Raw genomic sequence first — 19,822 nt, 5'->3', positions numbered from 1 at the left:
CAGACATAATGCACACGGCACACTCCTGTCCAACCATGCATCAGGGACACTGTACTCCTCGTGGTTGTCGGTCTGTGGACAGGAGAAAGTGACAAAGAGATAAAGCGACTCAAGAACAGAGCATGTAGGTCAGCTGCGCCCACACACACACACACACACACACACACACACACACACACACACACACACACACACACACTTGTCCTGAGTGGGGTCACAGCTAGCCGGAGCCTAATCTGGCAACACAGGGAGTAAGGCTGGAGGGGACACACTCAGGACAGGGCACCAATCCGTCACAAGGCACCCCAAACGGGACTCGAACCCCAGACCAACCAGAGAGCAGGACCCGGCCAAGCCCGCTGCGCCACCGCGCCCCCTGTAGGTCAGCTGCCCAGCACCAAATTCCTTCAAGCTCCTGACTGAGTCAAATGTGTCTGACTCCATTTAATCCATCCATGACGTGCTTCCATTCTTCCCAAGACCCGTGCCCCCACAAGCCATGACAACTAAATTATAGCAAACAATTAAAGAGGAATTATGTGATGTGTGCTTTCATCCCAAAACCCCCTCATCCCTTGCAGTATCATTACCTCTGTTGGGCTAAGGCTGCCAACTGGGCTCCAATTGCTACAGAAAACAGGAAACAGGTTATGATCCAGAAAGGTGGCAGCACAGGCACACTCACGACAAGCTGACGTATAAGGAGAATTACCAGGTGTTAACATGAGAAGTTAGCAGCACAGTGAATAAAAACTGACAAATATTAAATTACTCACACAGAGAGGTTGCAGAATCACGGTCGCTCTGGGAAGCCATTTTCTTGCTTTCTGGCTGTTCTAAAGGGCGAGAATGTGGGAAAAGCTCCTGTGTTACAATTCCAAAATTACAAGTAAACTACACGCGACGTGCCGAGCTTACGCCAGCACGGGCAAAGAGACTCATCAGAATACGCTGCATCATTTCTACGCTGTGTGAATGTTCTGCATAAGTTTACATAATATCTGTATGTATGAATGCACTATAAATGTGTAATAAGCACAAAGAACCCATCAGAGGGTCATTTAAGCACTCAGTGGGATGGGGTGTCTGATGTACATCCTCCATATAGGGATGGCAAGGCTACCGAGGAACGGGCAGCTGACAGCATAGCTGTTATAGCTGCTGCCTTTCGATCTGAAGGTTACTGGTTCAAGTCTCACCTACTACTGTGGTACCCTTGAGCAAGGTACTTACCAGTAACATTCCCAGCTGTATAAAAGACTTAAGACTGTAAGTCACTTTGGAGAAAAGTGTCAGCTGAAAGGATAAATATAAATGCGTCAGACACAAGTGCGATAGGGTGCAAGCGCTACACCTTGCAGGTCAACCTACCTGCATCCTCCAGCTGGCGTTTCTGTGCTGTGTAGGGGAAGCTCTCCGGGGCACCGCTGTTGTTCAAGGGGGCGCCGCCAGCATCGCCACCGATCTTGGCCGCGATCTGGCGCACAGAGACAAAAACACAATATGAATCCACCCTTTCTAGTGGGACAAGCAGGAGCGACTGAATGTTCCACTACCATGCGTTTCAGGTGACCTTGTCACCTTGTGTGCGAGCGCTCCGGGACGGCCTGGCGCCACATCCCGGACGTACCGTGCCCTATGTTCCCGGACCGCTTTGACCTACTGAAAACAGGTGCGTGAATGATTGCCCAAATACAAACTAGCAACGCATGTTTAGTGACAGGGGGCAGCAGGAGAGCTTCTGCCTTGCAATGTAGGAGACCGAGGTCCGAGTCCGGAATCCTGCTGCAGCAGGGCCCTTTCAAACTTCTCCAAACGCGCTCCCGTAAAGTTACCCACTCGTGGACAGCGGGTCAAATCACCGTGGGCTGCTTTGGAGAAAGGGACAGGCAAATACTTGATTACACGTGACTTATTATTATTACAGGCTTTGGCACATTTAACAGTGTGTACAAAGTGCCCCGGTGCTGTGGGCAGGCGGCCTCGGGTGACCCCACAGCGACCCCACGCAGGACGGCCTCTCTGCTTCAAGCGGCACCTGTTGTTTGGCTGCACAGGAACACTCCCACGATTTGGGTTTGAAAAGCGGTTGTACCGAACTGAGCCATTCGTGGGGAACAGCACGGACAGACAGAGTTCGAAACAACAACGTCTCTGGCCGGGAAAGAACTTTGCAGTAAAAACAAGACTCGTACTATTAGATAGTCTTACTACCGGACGTGACTAGCGTGGAGCTAGCCTGTTAGCGGCTACCAGGCTGGAATGGGTTTCATTTCATAAGCGCATCATTACATATTGACACATCATTATCACCCGGCCGTTAACAGCCAGGGCAACAGACACGACAAGCCGTGACCGGTTGCAAACGCGAGCGCCACGCTGTAAGGACACGCTCGCCGGAGCAGCGGGGGGAACACAGACAGACAGAGCAGCTCCGACTCAGGCCTGTGTGGCGAGCAGTAGATCACCTGACCGCCTCGCTCGCGAGGCCTTCCCGCCTCACTCAGCTCGCGCCGGCGAGCCCAGCGCGGACTCAATCAATGGCCCCGCATGGGAACGGAAGTAGCCCGCTGATGCACATAGCTAGCACGATGGAGGCCTGAGGCTCAAGGCACCAGCAGCGACACACACCAGCTCAGAGTACCCCGCCCGGCCGGTTCAACTCAAGAACACAACACAACACAGACAGACGGCCACGCGATATTTTCTACGTGAATGTCGTGATGTTATTTCGTGTGAGAATCATAGACCGGTCGGGTCGGCTGAGCACGCGGCCCCTTTGATCCGCGCCAGTCCCGACCTCCAGCACATTCTGCTCGCGTGCCGCTCTCTCTCTCCTCCCCCTCGCCTCGGCGGTCACACACGTTACACGCGCTCCCGCTCGCCTCACCTGACGGGCCCGCTGCACGGCGTCAGCAAACGCGTCCTTCTTGATTCCGCCGCCGGCTCCCAGGGATGGCTGTCCGCCCAAAGACGCCCCAGCCCCAGGTGGGGGCACCGTGCTGTACTCCGACATGCTGGCCGCGTTAATGAGGGAAACAAGCGAGGAGAAGCGGGTGATTTAGGCCTGGTTGAGTTGCGCAGAAGCGGGAAGCCGAACAGGCAAGATTCGGGGAGGAGCAAGGAAACGACAACGAGGGGCGGGGACAAATTGCAGCACACTTGACTACTAATATCTCTCACTTTAACCAGCGCGCTCTTAAGATATCAGAAATCGTAACACTTGCTCTTTCGTGGGTTTCGGGAATAACTTTTAAAATTTCGATAAACCTTTGGACATGCGGTAAAGTCGAGCACTACATTAATTTTAACCTAGGTTAGCGCTGCAATAACAACCAATCAAAGTCCGATTTCGTCATTGAATGGGCCCGACTCTGTCCAATTGGTTTCAAGAACGTGATGGCGCTGTTCTTAACGGACGGGCCGTTCGACCAATAGCACTGGGCGGCGAGGAAGCTGGTTAATGTCCTTCGTGAAATAAATGACATTTGGATTCAGGCTTAGGCATCGGTTCCATTCTATATGTAGGCATTCGGAGTAACAGCAACGTGTCCGATGGAAGGCTTTGGTTACAGTAATATTAAACGCCCGGAAATAAATCAAAGCACCCTTATAATACATGAGAATACTGGTGTATGTGTTTAAACAGGTAATAACGACAGGTATTACTCAGGTATGCCTGCTGGATAATAAAGTAAAGACGCATCTAGAGAACACAGGAGTACAATGGGCAAGCGGTAGAATAAGAGATAAATTCTCCATAAGTGGCTGTCTATGATTTTTTTTTTCTTTCTTTAAATTGTTGGCAAAGCACCCTTGCCCTGCTTGTGTTCAGGGGGTAAGTTTGATGCCGGATCTTATAATTTTCCAGAGTCAAAGGGTGTATAAATACTCCCATTATAATTATTGAGGATGTTCTAGGATCAGAGTATCAGAGAGAACACGCATTCTTATTTTATATATGTAATGAAAGAACTTTGGCCTTGACGGAGCGTTCATTATTAATGTTGAAATCGCAGCTTCTTAGAGGGAACGGGAGTCCCTGAGAAAATAATGTTTCTGGTATAAATATAATGGTTTTGGTACCGACCCGTCCAGGTCATACTGCTCATTAACATCATTATAATAAACATCACACAACTTATGGTGTGAATCCTTGTAATCTCAAGGGTCAAACGCAGTGAAACTGCAAGTTACATGTGTACAAGAAATTCTTCTGTGGACATCATATTTTGGCCATCTGTCCTAATTATAAGGATTGCTCTATTAGAGCAAACTGTACTGGGGGCTCCCAGACCACTTTTTAAGAATAGTTTTAAAATGCCAACGCATTTTCGGTGCTAAGATATAAAACTGCGGGATTTGTCGGTATAATAATTGTGTAAAGTGAAGTTCTTGCAGTGCACACATCACTGTTTACCATGGTAACCACTGTGTTCTATCTAACATGGGGAGTCTAAGCAATTTCTTTCTGTCTCCTGTGTATTAGGTGTGAAAACATACCTCAACCCACAGACTCCCATTTGGATTCATGACAGGTTACAGCACCTGCTTCATCTGTGTGGGAGACTCCACTGGAACCTCCTGAACAGAATATGAAAGGAACATATTTCTGTTGAATTTCAAAAACTGCAATAAATGCATAGATGTGTTTCATTCTATAAACGTTTTGTACATATGCAGATATAGAGAACTGAGATTTGCTTTCACAATGAAAAGTGATATCGAGGCAACAGTAACAAGTTAAAATGATGCCGTTCTTTATTTTCTTTTCAGACTCATAATAAAAGCAATTTACACTCAGCAGTTCCATCAACTTTTACAGCTAAAACTGCCTGAAACGTTGAAAGAAGTTCCTTTCTCACGCGTACAAGTTCCTTTTCTGTAATATAAAATAACGTTCCTGCTATAGCCCCAATTTGGAACCGCAAAATCAGATAAATACTGTAATTTTAACTGTCATATTATTTAAATCTTATGTGCAATAAAGTTTATCCAAATAAGATTAATATCAGACAAGGCATTCATTTATAATAAGTTCTGAAATATTCTCCATGAAGACTATTTACAAAAAGACCATTTAAAAAGCTTTAAATTCTACAGCTTTCATCCCTTTGGTGATAAGCCACCAGTCAGAGTAGTTGACATGAAAAATAACCTCTTCATTTACCTTTAGAGCAGATCTTACTGAGTTTCACACTAAACGTGTAAGAACAGATCATTCGAAGACCATTAAAGTACAGTAGAAGCTATGCTCTGCATTGATGACATATGTCTGACATGCCAAAAATAAACATTAATTGCCCAAATTTTCAGGGCACTTCATTCTAGGTACCATGCAGTCAATCCAACAGTTCTGTTTGCAAGCACATAAAAATATACAACTCTTTTAAAAAAGCAAGCAAGTGCCAACAAAATAGTGCAAGTAATATAGTAATATGTCTAACATTGTCAGTAATAACATTCATGTCCAAATATCCATGCTCATAATACAGCAATTGTTTTAACCTAGGTAGTGATGCAAAAGCTCATCACTGACTTCAAGTCATTGAATTACCTTTTCATCTTCACTTTGATTCCTTACAGTCATATAGTTCATGATTTGATGTGGAAACACTGTATTTTAATGCCCACCTTTCTATGTTTTTTTCACTGCCTTGGCCTATTCACTTTTTTTCTTGCCAACTATGACCCAGTGATTGGCTCACTTCCTATGTCCGATAAAGCTGTAAACAATCCGATTTTAAGATCTGCCATTAGTCCTCTGAGAAATTTAAGAGAGATCCTGGCCCTAAAAAATGACACCATAACTTAAAGGCAGGCTTTCTGTATTTAAAATAAGCATATACACAAATAAATACACATCTGGTTCATTACATCCATGTTATTCAGAATTCTTACTCCTTTGAGTAATGCTCTTTAATTTCACCTTATTAGCCCATACATAAACAATTCTTATTAGGAAAACATTTACATGCATAAAAATGTCTTGGATAAAGCTGCCTTTAGTGATTACAGTCTCTAGGATACCAATGAGTGCAACACAAAATTTAAACTATACAGCTTCCGAAAAGGATGCAAACTGTTAGACTGCATTCCATTTCATAATGCAGAGGCTCATCCTATTGAGCAAATAATCAAACAGTACTGTGACTAAAAAGGTAGCTTCTTTTTTAGGAAACGTGTCCAAAAAAAAAAAAAAAAAATAGAAGCCTTTAGCCTAAACACAAATATGGTGTCGATGTTGAGTGCAGATTTATCATTTTGCTTGGTCATTTCCCAAAACTACATATTTGCCTCTGTTCATCCACACATAAATAAGTAGTTTTTTTTTTTTTCAAAGCTTTAATTTTTTTCACACTATCATCGCTTCATAGGAATGTACTGGAGTTCTTTATAAGCACAAATTCATTTAGAAGTTTTTAAAAGTGGTGCAGGGGCGCAGTGGTGCAGTGGGTTGGACCAGGTCCTGCTCTTCAGTGGGTCTGCGGTTCGAGTCCCGCTTGGGGTGCCTTGCGACGGACTGGCGTCCCGTCCTGGGTGTGTCCCCTCCCCCTCCGGCCTTATGCCCTGTGTTACCGGGTAGGCTCTGGTTCCCCGTATGGGATGAGCGGTTCTGAAAGTGTGTGTTTTTAAAAGTGGAAATCCCTTCATAAATTTTTCAGTAAATTTATGCTTATAGGTCTACTGTGGTTCTGTATATAAAATGTGTTTGTATAATGTCTCTCAATAAACAGAACGTGTGAAGAACATTCTCCACTACAATATATGCATAAAACTGCATACTTTTTATATAGTGTTAAAAATATTAACAAACGTCACAACAGATAAATTATTATTCGGAAATGTAAATGACCTGTTGTAAGCTGTCATTAAATTATTTTAAACCTCTCTCCTTTTTGGACATTAAAGTACATTTTAAAGAAAGTTGTTCAGACGCTAAAGGTTATTGTACGCCCTTTGCGCTTCTGAGTCTCCCGAGAAACAAAGCTGCCGCTGACCTGTAATGTGAGTTGAATCAAGCGATCATGACAAGCGCAAAAAAGCAGGAGCCGAACACATACACGGGACTTTCTGCGTTTCCTATAGCATTTGCCGCAAAAGGCTAAATGTTCTGCACCTGCTCTTGCTTCGCATAGCCTAGGTACAGGTCATCCTTTAAAAGGGAAGGGCAACACGAACCCTTCCAGCTCCTCACAATTTCAGCAGCTGAAGGACCAGAGTTTGGCTTCTCTGTCTGTACCCTGGAGCACACAGCTGTGTCGGTACTGTAAGTGCAACATAGCAACACCCCCCCACCCCACCCCACCCCACCCCACCCATACTCTTTCAACCGCTTTCTCTGCAGTTCACTGCTTGTGGTTCTTCTCCACCCTCCTTGCTCTATCCATCCATTTTTAAGGTTTTTCCGCATTTATTCCTGACATCTGTGTCTCCTTGCAGGTCTCGAGAGCGGGACTTCTATGAGCCGACCCCCAGGACCTTCTTCATGTGCTCGTACACCACATACGAGATGCTCACTGCTGGAATGACCTTGAGGAAGTTGGGGGCAATCCCACGGTACAGTCCTGGCACCCCCTCCCTGGAGACAATGTGCTTGAACTGGCCCAGCATGGTGAGCTGGGGCCCCCCTTCTACAGATGCTGGGGGTGGGGGCAGGAAGGGAAAGACAGGAGAGATTTAGTAAAAGAAAGAAAGAAAGGAGTTTCAGCAACATTAAACATTTTGCCTTGCATTTCATAACTGAAAAGACAGTCTGCAAAACAAACAAATATGATCCCATAAAACACACACTGAATAAATCTGGGAAACTTATATGAATCCGTAGGGCTGATTTAACCAATAATTACCAAATGCAGACTGTCATGGTGTTAAGTACACAGAACGCCATACACTCAGTCCTTATATAATGGGTCTGGCACAGTGAAAATCTGCTACAACAGTTTATGAAAATACATACCTATTTTTTGTGCAATTGGCTTATTGTTCAGTACAGCAGCATTTTTGTCCAGTTATGTAGTCATTTTATTTCCTTAACAGGTATTTTATTCACTGCCTACTATTTCTTTCACTCTGAAAAGCATGTGAACAGTATACTTCTGCATAACACAACTATATATGTCCCATATCCTATTGTGACTCTCAATCAAGGTAAATATAAATAATCACTGAAACAGCAGATTCAGTATCATTAATACTCACTCACGTTAACTGTTTATCCTTGTCAGGGTCACCGGGGTCCAGAGCCTGTCCCAGAATCACTAGGCACAAGGCTAGGAGAAGAACACCCCGGGCAGGATGCCAATTCATAGCAGAATAGTCTCACACACAGCCACAGACTCAGCCATTCACACACTAAGGGCAATTTAGAGTCACCAATCCACCTGAACTGCATGTCTTTGGACTGTGGGAGGAAATTGGAGCACCTGAAGGAAACCCATGCAGACACGGAGAGGACAAGCAAACTCCGAACACGCTGAATTGAATCTGAATTTATGCCCAAACAGCCCAAGCGTTGTGAGGCAGCAGCGCTACCTGCTACACCACCGTGCCGCCCCAGTATTAATAATATTACTATCAATTCATTTAGCTGATGCATTTCCCTAATGCGGCTTTGGATGATTTACTCAATCACACAGCACAGTAAATTTTACTGCAACAGTTCAGGATAGATACCGTGCTGAAGGACACTACAGCAATAGGTGGGATCAAACATTCGTAGGTAACACTACACAGCACCTGTAACCACATAGTGCCCACCTTCCTTGCAGAGTGAAAAATCATAGTACGCTGTAATCTTTTGGAATTTCTTTATATCATAAACATCATTGTGTCACATTATGAAAATGTGTCTGTCCAGGGTCTCTGTCTCACACACAGTTTCCTGGAAAGACTCTGGATGATTGTGACCCTGCACTGGACAAGTGGTTACTGATAATAGATAAATGAATGAAAATGTAATGTTAGAAGGCAATCAGGGGGCGCGGTAGCGCAGTGGGTTGGACTGGGTCCTGCTCTCTGGTGGGTCTGGGGTTCGAGTCCCGCTTTGGGTGCCTTGCGGCGGACTGGCGTCCCGTCCTGGGTGTGTCCTCTCCCCCTCTGGTCTTATGCCCTGTGTTGCCGGGTGGGCTCCGGCTCCCCGTGATCCCGTATGGGACAAGCAGTTCAGAAAATGTGTGTGTGTGTGTTAGAAGGCAGAAATAATCATTTTTGTTACACACATTTAAAAAAAATGGCACTATAATTGTCCTGCATCAAATGCCTTTTATTCTGCTGTTTTAAATAATTTTAGGTAAATATTATCCATCCAGGAACTGATTTTTTCCAGAAGAAATAACGGTACTTCAACACCCTCTCAATGGGACTTTGCCTAACGAGATGATTCCACAGAACACATTAACCGTGTTATGCGTGGAATTGGTGTACAGTACTACACTTCTGTGTTCTACGCTAGTTCCCCGTGCCTCTAGAGGGGTGCCCCCGAGCTCACCCTGGGCCTGCATGCGTGTTCGGATCAGTGCCAGAGGGTAGCTGGCCAGCTGGCCGCATGTGCTGGACACAGTGCCACAGGCCAGCAGCACAAGGACCCCAGGGTCCGCAGTGTCAACGCAGAAATGCTGCAGCCAGGCATTCTTCAATGTCTGAGATGGATGGTGGAAAAGAGGGAAAAACCTGATTTATTTAGAGGACTACAGCCACCTGGTAAAGTTTTACTCAGTTAAAGGTACAAAGATGATCGATGTTACAAACCAACTCTAAAAAACTAGAGAGGTAAATTCAGTCAGTTATAGTCACTAGCCACCTTGTTCCAATGAAACGTGAGAGAGCGATTGACAAGTGTCTGGCACTTCTGTGACACGCACACAATTAAAGGCATCCCATGATAACGGCTGGACAGGAGTTTTTGAGCAATGCTGCTCGACAGATCGGGTCTAAATATCCTAATTAATGATGAAAAAATTAAGAATTAATACCCTGCACAAATGTTTCAATCAATCCATCTGATACACACACACCTCATAGACAGCCAGGTCGATGCCTGCATAGGGGATGATGCCCAGTGTATTTGGCACGTAGCCCTTGTAGAACGCCCACACGCCCTCCTTTCGGAGGATCTGTTTGGCGCAGTCAGCCATCCCTGTGTACTGTCCTGTCTTCCGCAGGGTGAGACGAGTCTTCAGCACCTGCTCACAAACCATGGACAGAGAGCAAGACAGTGAGGGTAGGAGTGGCTGGGTAAGAAGGGCTGTGCGAAATAGGGAGAGTGACCACTGTGACACCGAGGCTCTGGCAGCTCTGACCTCTTGGGAGGTAAGGAGGCCAGTTACCAGGACAGCACTCTATAGTGAATAACTTAATAAATCTAGACTGAACCTTACTGAAATAGGGTTCATTTTTACGCAACGCCTTGAAGGTTATCAACCCAGCAAAGTACACCGCACAAAAAGTGCGGCACATCCACTCAGCCGCACGAAAACTTTACAGCCACCAGTCCTGGTTACTGTAAACCTATAAATCTGTAATCGGACATCAAATTGCACACATAAAGCAAAGCCGAAGCCCCGACAGGTTTGAGCTGTCAAAGCTATACGTACTGTATCGGTGTAAATGTTGTCACTCCTTCTCAGACCCTTACTGAAGTAATGCTTTGGGCATAAGGTCCCTTCACCTGGTAAGTCAGCATAAATCAGGCACTAAATACAACATATTCTTAACTCTGCAGGGCTCCGGAGCCTGAGGAAGAGCTGATAACCTGCAGATTGGTATTTCCTTGTCTGCATCTTCCACGTCCCGCATGACGGTAGTGTGAGAACCATGGCTACGGAGCGCAGAATCACAGTTCTTTCATCCGGAAGGAGCTGCATTCGCCCTGTTTCATTAATGAAATAACACCACTGGGCCGCACCTGCCCAGTTTAAAAGATGCTCGTTTCCAGCAGCACCTCCAGCAGGGTCTCAGCAGGAGTATGCTGCAATTGGGTGACAAGAGCCATCCTCATGCCAGTGCTCCTGTGGGCTGCTGGGATGTTTTCTATCTCTCCTTTGAGATGTTATGCTTTCATCAGATGACCCTGACACTTCGAAGACAACAGTCTGTACCGCTGCCAACTGGCATCGCTGGTCGTGCTGCAACATCGTGGCTCGAGGAGGAACTTCATTACAATAAAGTATCCTTTGTGTAAACATATACAGCAACCACACGGATGACCTTCCACAGGACTGTTACGGGAATTAGAACGTTTAGCATTTAAAAAGCACAAAGTTTTTTGATCCTGCCTCCAATGTTGTGGAATGAACTCCACAACATTGAGGTACTACCTCTGTCGTCATGAAGTGGGATTTAAAAGGTACTACAGTGCGGTTTGTCATACACCATATATATAATGGGAGATGTGTTTCCCCTCACGCATGCACAATGTACCCCCCCCCCCCCAATATTTGGGCATTTTAGTACTTACTCTATTTTTTTTTTTATGTAGAATTTAGAATAATTTTTATTAGTTGTCGCATCACTGTCATAGATACATTTAAGTTAGGCAGAAATGTCCCGCTAGCCCTATTCTGGCAAGAGGTTTCAATCACTCTAATGCCGCAGCGACGCAGTTTTAATCCTTAAAGTGACAGGCACCGGCATAGAGTCATGGAGACACAGTGCACACTGGGAAAGGGAAGCACAAGCAGGGAAACAGGAGAAGCACCTATGCATTCGCTCAAGGCAGTGGTACTGATGCAGGCTGCGGATTCATGCAGTAACCAGACAGGGTTTCGGTGGCATAGCTGCATGGCCCAAGGGGACTTATCCTGACCTCCATGGGGTAGATGATGGTCTGTGCGGTGGCTCCTGCTAATGAGCCGGCGATGAACCTCTCCTGAACCCGCAAAGATCCGCCATCTTTACTACCCTTCATTAGCCATTTAATCTGGAAGGAGACAGAGAAAGGGGAACCGGAGACGGAGGGAAGAGGTGAGGGGGACAAGGTGAACGAGTGAATCACACTGGGGGTGGTGGGCTTGTGAGTTCAAAGTGAAAAGTCTAAAACAGAATATCAGAGGCAAATGGTAAAACCAAATTAAATAAGAGTGCAGCAGGTGCAGTGAGCTGGAAAACACCCGAGGGAGGACGATCAAAACCAGAGACAAGGAATGTGGAGAGGAAGGAGGACGAGTCTGGGAGAGGAGTCTAGTCCCACCTGCTCATAGGCCATGAACTTGATGGCAGACTCTGGGGCTATCTTGAGCACATTAGTGCCATTCCCCCGCCACAGCGACCGCACACCACCCTCGTGGACCATCCCACGCAGGCCACTCCACAGACTGATTCTGCGGGTGCTGGAGCCGTGGACCTTAAGGGCACCGGAATCATATCACTGACAATGGATCGACTAATGGACTCGCAGTAGAGGAGCACACTACAAGGGAAGGTGCCAGGACATTACAATGGACACAGACATTTGGTACGTCAGAGGAGACACTGTAAAATCAAATGAAGAAATTTCCTTCTTCATTCCCTGATACTGAAGCCTGAAAAGACATTATTCTAAGTTTACTAACATTTTTTCAAGGACACTTCCCAAAGGACACTTCAGAGAGCTGACATTTATATCGGTTCCTCAGATCTGTTTCATTTAGGTCAAGTACCTCTCTAGAGGGGTTTCTCCTGGGACGTAATCTGCTCCCAGATTCTTCTGCAGCACTGATTCCCATTGCAGGGGCTTCGAAGGAATGCCTACCTGAAGGAAGACCTTGAGGCGGTCCAAGGGGGCAGTGCCCGTTCGAGACACAGCCCCTGCCATTGCCCCAGCCATCAGCTGCCTCCACACCACCCCAGACCTCCGCTCCCGCTCCGAGAATTCGTCTGGCACCGTCAGGTGCTCCCCGATGTCAAACATCTAACACAGGGAAAGACAATCAAAAGGACACTTTTGAATATTGGCTCCCACATTGCACTATGCACGAGTCCATCATTTCACCTATAGAATAAAACACAATTTTATTTGTCCTATATGGTATCACGGGGAGCTGGAGTCTAACCCAGCAACACAGGGCATAAGGCTGGAGGGGGAGGGGACACACCCAGGACAGGATGCCAGTCCGTCGCAAGCGCCCCAAGCGGGCTCAAACCCCAGACCCACCCAAGCGCAGGACCCGGACAAACCCACCGCGCCGCTGTGCCCCCATCCTTTAAATCCAGAATACCGCAAAACCAACTCCATTTATCCATTTTACCAGCTGCACCTGAGCCAGTCTTTCTCACTTTTAATTTCAGGTTTTGAACAATTTCTTTCTGCTTTAGCTCATATTCTGTGTTTCCTCGCATCTCAAGTCTGCCACAGATACGGGATGTCTGTAAACGATTCCCACTAACACGGTCTGCGTGTGAGGCATCGGCGCTTTCACCAACCAGGGAGTGTTTCCAGAAGTGGACGATGTCCTCCATGTTGTGGAGTGGATTCAACAGGAAGTGATCGCGCCACTCATTCCAGTCGACGGTCATAGTGCCATCCTTGTCCATGCTGCCAAGGGAGAACAGACGAAGGGTGGCTCAGTCCGGATCTGAACCAGATGTCTCACCTGAAGATTCCCTGCGTTTGTCAGATACGAATGGTACGACAAAGGGGAAGCCAACTCTGCTGCACATGTGGACCCATTCCCTGACCTCTGGAGGATCCTGGCAGCCTGCTCAGAAGAGACATCCACCCCCAGGTTATGGAGAGACTGTTGGATCTCTGCCAGGTCAATGTGCCCTGCAAGAAAGAACAGTATAAGCTGTGTCCACCAGGTAGTTGCTGCAATCGAACATGTCGGCGCACATGTGCATAGGTTGCTGACGCGTGCTAGGTGGACACGGACCATCGTTGTTGCGGTCCAGGCTGCGGAACATGAGCCGTAGCTCTTTCTCGTGAGTGCGCAGGCACTGGGTGAACTCCTCAAAGTCGAGCTGCCCGTCATGATTGGTGTCACCCTCCCGCACTATCTGGTAGATAAGGCCAGAGAGAGAGAGAGAGAGAGAGAGAGAAAGTGGGCCATAAGGTTAGGAACACAGGTGAGAGGCAGGAGGAGGGGGAGCGAGCGTGCTGTCGCGCGTAGAGCAAACACACAAATACACTGACATGTTGCATGACACGAACCCAAAATATAGCCGCAGATAAGAAAACACACACAAACACAGAAGCCTTCGGTTTCCCGACATGGCAGACGTGCCCTCCTCTATCCTCCTGAACTAGAACAGCACGCCGAGGCACCAGATGCCAGAACTGTCTAAACTGACAACACAACTCCGTGCTTAAAGTTCAACACAGGCACGGGGCCACCTTTAGCCGGATCGGGAACCAGTAGGCTTACCAAAAAATGCCCCAACAAGCTTTAAGACTACTGGCCTTTGACAGAATGTGTGTACTGCTTGAAATCACACACACCATCTAAAACCACTTGTCCCCTACAGCGTCATGAGAAGCCAGAGCCTAACCCAGCAACACAGGGCAAAGGGCTGGAGAGGGAGGGGACACACCCAGGACAGGACACCAGTCCATCACAAGGCATTCCAAGCGGGATTCGAAGCCCAGACCCACCCGAGAGCAGGACCTAGTCTAAACCACTGCACCATAGCAGTCCCCCCCTGCTTGAAATCACAAAAAATTAAGCGAATGACTTGAAAAGTCCCTCATTTTTCAAACACACTGAAGTAGAGTGTGAGTGGAAACAGCTGGTAGTGTAGTGGCTCATGCTGCTGCCTTTGCACCTGAAAGTTACAGGTTTGAATCCCCCCTCCTGCTGTAGTACCTATGTACAACGTATTTACCCTAAAAATTGCTCTAGTAAAATTACTCAGCTGTATAAATCAGTAAATAATTGTTGATACTTTAACAGTGTAAGTTGATTTGGAAAAAGCTAAATCAATAATTGTAAATGCATGGAATGCAACAGCTTATGTTGAGTGATGAATTTAACCTGTCACTTTTTTAAATAATTATTTTTAACCTATCATTTTTCTTTTTTACCCAGAACTCACATTTACACTTATTGTTTACAATTTTTGTTATCTGATGTCTTTCTCCAAAGCAACTTTCTGCGTTCCACCCATTCACGGCGGCAGCTCTAGCCCCTATGTTACGGTACCTACTAGTTCCAGTGTAACTGCTAGTGAGGATTTGACCAAAAACGTCCCGTGTTCTTACCCACTAGGCTGTATATGAGGCTTTCAATTAATGAATAATTCTTTAACTCTTGTTAGCCATTAAACAACTACATAGGCTTCTTAAAGTATTTATAAGGCTAAATAAAGCATTTTTACTATATAATTTTCACAAATAAAGGAAACATTTTGTTAACAGATGTACCTCTAACAGTTTCCAGTTTTTAGGTTTAGTCAACAACCATACTGAGCTCTCGACGAGCACATTCCATGTGAATCATGTTTTCAATTAGATCCCAATCAGGACCGAGCGCAACGAGCGCAGCCGGAGCGAAACCGGCGTAGCCCGCTCACCGGACCTCCGAAATGAGGGCTGCCCCCCTCTGCGCTAATTTAGACCCCTCGGGACTGAACCACCTCATTAGCAGTCCAGATCCAGCTAAACACTGTTTCAGTAAAGTGTGCAGTTGAAACACTCTGACTTCCTTCCTAAAATGTGAATGTGAATCATAAATTCATTCTATGACACCAGTTGGATTCCTTGTGCTGTGAGGCCATCGGTTTTGCAATGGAATTGTCTAACCTGCACTGCTTCTCACTGTGAATGGGTAAAGCAGACAACCAGGCACCTGGGCGGCACAGCAAGTAGCGCTGCTGTCTCACAGTGTGTGGGTGGTGCAAGACGACATGGGTTTGATCCCCACTCAGTCTGTGTGGAATTTCCATGCTCTCCAGGTGCTCTGGTTTCCTCCCACAGTCTAAAGACATGCTTTTTCAGGTTCACCCATAGATGTTCCACTGATGTATGGATAAGTGACCCAGTTTAAGTAGTGTATCTAGCAGTGTAAGTCACCTTGGTGAATAAGGTGTGTAGGCTAGTAACACTACACAGAGTTCATTGGAAGTTGCTTTCGAGAAAAGCGTCTGCTAAATAAAAGTAGTTATTCACACATTTAGTGAAGTCCATCAGCCCTAGAGTAAATAACTATAAAAAACTTTTCTTCAGCCTTGTGCATTGCATACAGTGGCCAACTGACCATCAAAGTAAAGAAGTTCTTCTCTCTCATGTCCAACTTAGTCATATCAGGGTCAAGAAGCTGTATTAATAGAAGTTAATGTCGGCTACAGACAGAAGACAACGTTTCCGCTATTACAACAGACTGCCGGCTGCTCTTGGCTTCCCACTCCTCACTACAGTGAAACTAGCAATTTTGTTACGCTGTCTTTTCATTGACTGCAATCAATGATACATACAATTTGAGTCAAAAGTTTAGACACACCTACTCACGGAAGGATCTTTCTTTTAATCTTTCCTATATTTAGAATTGTAGTGAAGACATCAAAACTTTGAAATAAAACATATGGAGTTATCACTCTCTCACACACACACACACACACACACACACACACACACACACACACACACACAAATGTGTGCAACTGCTTGTCCAGAGCAGGGTCACGGCAATCCAGAGCCTAACCCAGCAACACAGGGCACAAGGCTTAAGGGGGAGACACAACCTGAACGGGACGCCAGTCCATTGCAAGGCACCCCGAGCAGGACTCGAACCCCAGACCCGCCACAGAGCAGGCCTCGGCCAAACCAGCTGCACCACTGCACCACCACAACCCCCTATCAAATGTAATTATGCAATGACCAAAAAATGTGTTAAACAAATCAATGTAAAATATAATCACTCTAAAATATCTTATATCCTTCAAAGCATTCTTGATGACACTTTCGATATTCTCTCAACCAGCTACACGAGGAGCCACCTGGGATGCTCTTCAAACAGTCTCAATGAAGATCCCACACAAGCTGAGCACTTTACTCTTCAGTCCAGCTCATTCCCAACACACACACACACACACACACACACACACACACACACACACACGCACTTTCTGAACCGCTTGTCCCATACGGGGTCGCGGGGAACCGGAGCCTAACCCGGCAACACAGGGCGTAAGGCCGGAGGGGGAGGGGACACACCTAGGACGGGACGCCAGTCCGTCACAAGGCACCCCAAGTGGGACTCAAACCCCAGACCCACCGGAGAGCAGGACCAAGTCCAACCCACTGCACCACCGTGCCCCCCCACTTCATTCCAAATAAATAGGCATAATTTTTGGCTGGTACTATAGGTGCATTGACTTTCCGGTCATTCTCTTCTTTTCCAGAATACCTATCACAATTCTCCAGTGACAGCAACTGCGAATGTCTACACTGGCAACCAGTGCAACCGGTTTGTGTTACGAGTTTAAACAAAAGTTTAAACTTAAATATTTTCCTGCTCAGATGAATGTTAGAAAATTAACCGTACACTGAAAGAAGAAGTTTGAAAAAAAAAAAATCCTCAAATTGCAGTACTGGTGCAGCAGTGTTAGTCTGTGTCACATCATGAAAAACAAGCTAAGCATATACATTTGGAACAGTTTGGACCTTAATTTCCATCTTTTTTTGGAAAAAAAAAAAAAAACAACTTTTCTTTAAAAACTCATATTTTGCATTTGTGTTTTTGGCAAGCACCTGTTGTTTCCAAAGCTCTCCCCTTCTCTCACAAAACGCATCAGCTCAGTTGGATGTGATGATGGGAGGAAATATGTTGTTAAAATGCTTTAAATGGTTATGATTTGCAGATATTTAATGTATCTTTACAAACATGTTCCTTTTTTCTTCATTCCTCTTGCTATATTATTAAAAAACACTTAGGATTTACTCTTTCCTCTTACGCTGTCCCTGACTCTAATTTTGATCCCTCCAGCCCTGGCTTTACTGTCAAACACTTATGGTGAACAGCCTCCGCCTTGTCAGCTGGAGCCCCAGAAGCGCAAATACAGAATCCCAGGACCCAGTCTCCAACCATTCTCCTCCATTCTTCTCCAGTCCAGTCTCATGCATTCTCCACTATCTCCTCCTTTCCAGTCTCTTCATTCTCCTCTATTCTCCTCCATCCCCTCCAGTCCAGTCTCCTACATTCTCCTCTATTCTCCTCCATCCCCTCCAGTTCAGTCTCCTACATTCTCCTCCAGTCCAGTCTCCTCCATTCTCCTCCAGTCCAGTCTCCTACATTCTCCTCTATTCTCCTCCATCCCCTCCAGTGCAGTCTCCTCCAGTCTCCTCCATTCTCCTCCATCCCCTCCAGTTCAGTCTCCTACATTCTCCTCCAGTCCAGTCTCCTCTATTCTCCTCCATCTCCTCCAGTCCAGTCTCCTACATTTTCCTCCATCTCCTCCAGTCCAGTCTCCTCCATCCCCTCCAGTGCAGTCTCCTCCATTCTCCTCCAGTCCAGTCTCCTACATTCTCCTCTATTCTCCTCCATCCCCTCCAGTGCAGTCTCCTCCAGTCTCCTCTATTCTCCTCCATCCCTCCAGTGCAGTCTCCTCCATTCTCCCTCCATCCCCTCCAGTTCAGTCTCCTACATTCTCCTCCAGTCCAGTCTCCTCTATTCTCCTCCATCCCTCCAGTCCAGTCTCCTACATTCTCCTCCAATCCAGTCTCCTCCATTCTCCTCTACTTCGCGGACGCCTCGCTCTTTTATCGTTACATTCCCTCCCCTGTCTTTAGAAGTTGACCAACGGAATGCATATGCCGCACGCAAGAAAAAAAAAAGAATCCCTGAAAAACCGAGTAAGTCCGCTCGTTCTTCAGCTGTCCAAAAAAGTGACCGCGTTCTCGGGTACTTGGGCGAAATAGCCCCACTTTTTTTGCCGTTTCACCCTAGGCGCACCTACCACCAGGACTTCGATCCATTAGCGTGGCGCAGCGGGATGATCCGTAAACAGGGTGAGTCATTCCGAACTTAGACCAGGCAGGTTCGTTTTTACCTCCTCCACGTCACTCCGGAGGATCCCCCGAGCGACCAGACAATTCTCAGCTCATTCACGTCGATCCGCCCGTCTTTATTCAGGTCCAGCTGCTCGAAGAGTTCGGCCCATCTCTTCTCCCGGTCGGGATCGACAGCTCCGTTGTCCTGACAACGAGCCCGGCTCCAGGCGCGCAACAGCCGAGCCCTGCCTTCACCCCATGTGGATCGGGGCCAGTAGCACTTGCTCTTGCCTCGAAAACGTAGCGATGCCGCATAAAATGTTACCGTGTCTTCAGCATCCGATCCGTGTCGGGAACGAGCTCCAGTCTAAGTGCACGAGAAAGGAATCGCGGGGAGCAGAACCGGCCCGAGCCGAACCAAGTCGAAAGGGGCACCTTTGAGACCGGGGAGCCGCGGAGTTTCGCGGAATCGTGTCTCCACTGCCCTCGCAGCCCGATCCCGGTGTCACACTGAGGATGAGCCACTTCGTCTCGGGCATCTCAGGACCTGAGCAGCCGAGACCTTACATCTGTACCGTTAATCCCCGCATCCGTTTGTGTGCCCGCCGTGGACAAATCCACAGAGCTAATTCCTCAGCCTCCCCGTGTGACACGCAGCGCTCGATGCACGCGGAGAGTGGAGCACCGTCGCGGACGCGCTTTTACCGCATTTCAGCACAACACCCTCTCTCGGAGCGACTGCGCCGGCGAGGTTGGCGCTTTTTTCCCGAAATGCTGACTGTCGGCGGAGCTCGTCGGGCTGAAGCCCGTGTTGGGTGTAACCTAAGTAAATAAAGGGCGAATGTGATGTTCTCCCGCATCCGATCGAGTCCCTGTGCGATCGGATCATCAATATCGAGCCCCTGGCAACAACTTCTTCGA

The 19,822-nt window shown here is 46.9% G+C and overlaps 2 protein-coding genes across 4 annotated transcripts; both read right to left on the bottom strand.

Annotated features, from left to right (window-relative positions):
• Positions 1-360: 360 nt before the first annotated feature.
• Positions 361-3,334, bottom strand: LOC114910257 (far upstream element-binding protein 2-like). Its single transcript, XM_029250638.1, has 4 exons — positions 2,891-3,334; positions 1,372-1,477; positions 777-836; positions 361-627 (listed from the first exon to the last, which is right to left on the bottom strand). The coding sequence occupies exons 1-4, from the start codon at positions 3,014-3,016 to the stop codon at positions 587-589; spliced, it is 333 nt and encodes a 110-aa protein (XP_029106471.1). The 5' UTR covers positions 3,017-3,334; the 3' UTR covers positions 361-586.
• Positions 3,335-7,346: 4,012 nt separating this feature from the next.
• LOC114910238 (calcium-binding mitochondrial carrier protein SCaMC-3-like) lies at positions 7,347-19,037 on the bottom strand. Of its 3 annotated transcripts, XM_029250442.1 has the most exons (8): positions 18,961-19,037; positions 13,851-13,974; positions 13,657-13,744; positions 13,402-13,513; positions 12,731-12,889; positions 10,017-10,184; positions 9,491-9,641; positions 7,347-7,643 (listed from the first exon to the last, which is right to left on the bottom strand). In XM_029250442.1, exons 2-8 carry the CDS (start codon positions 13,879-13,881, stop codon positions 7,462-7,464), a joined length of 891 nt encoding a protein of 296 aa, XP_029106275.1. In that variant the 5' UTR covers positions 13,882-13,974; positions 18,961-19,037; the 3' UTR covers positions 7,347-7,461. The 3 variants fall into 3 exon arrangements, with proteins under 3 accessions (XP_029106275.1, XP_029106273.1, XP_029106274.1); XM_029250441.1 differs by lacking the exons at positions 7,347-7,643; positions 9,491-9,641 and having other exon boundaries at positions 9,863-10,184; XM_029250440.1 differs by lacking the exons at positions 12,731-12,889; positions 13,402-13,513; positions 13,657-13,744; positions 13,851-13,974; positions 18,961-19,037 and adding exons at positions 11,807-11,920; positions 12,191-12,376.
• Positions 19,038-19,822: the final 785 nt, after the last annotated feature.

The sequence above is a fragment of the Scleropages formosus genome, chromosome 3 (genome assembly GCF_900964775.1).
Source record: "Scleropages formosus chromosome 3, fSclFor1.1, whole genome shotgun sequence".
In the NCBI taxonomy this organism is placed as follows: domain Eukaryota; kingdom Metazoa; phylum Chordata; class Actinopteri; order Osteoglossiformes; family Osteoglossidae; genus Scleropages; species Scleropages formosus.
This window is presented reverse-complemented; position numbering and strand designations above follow the sequence as displayed.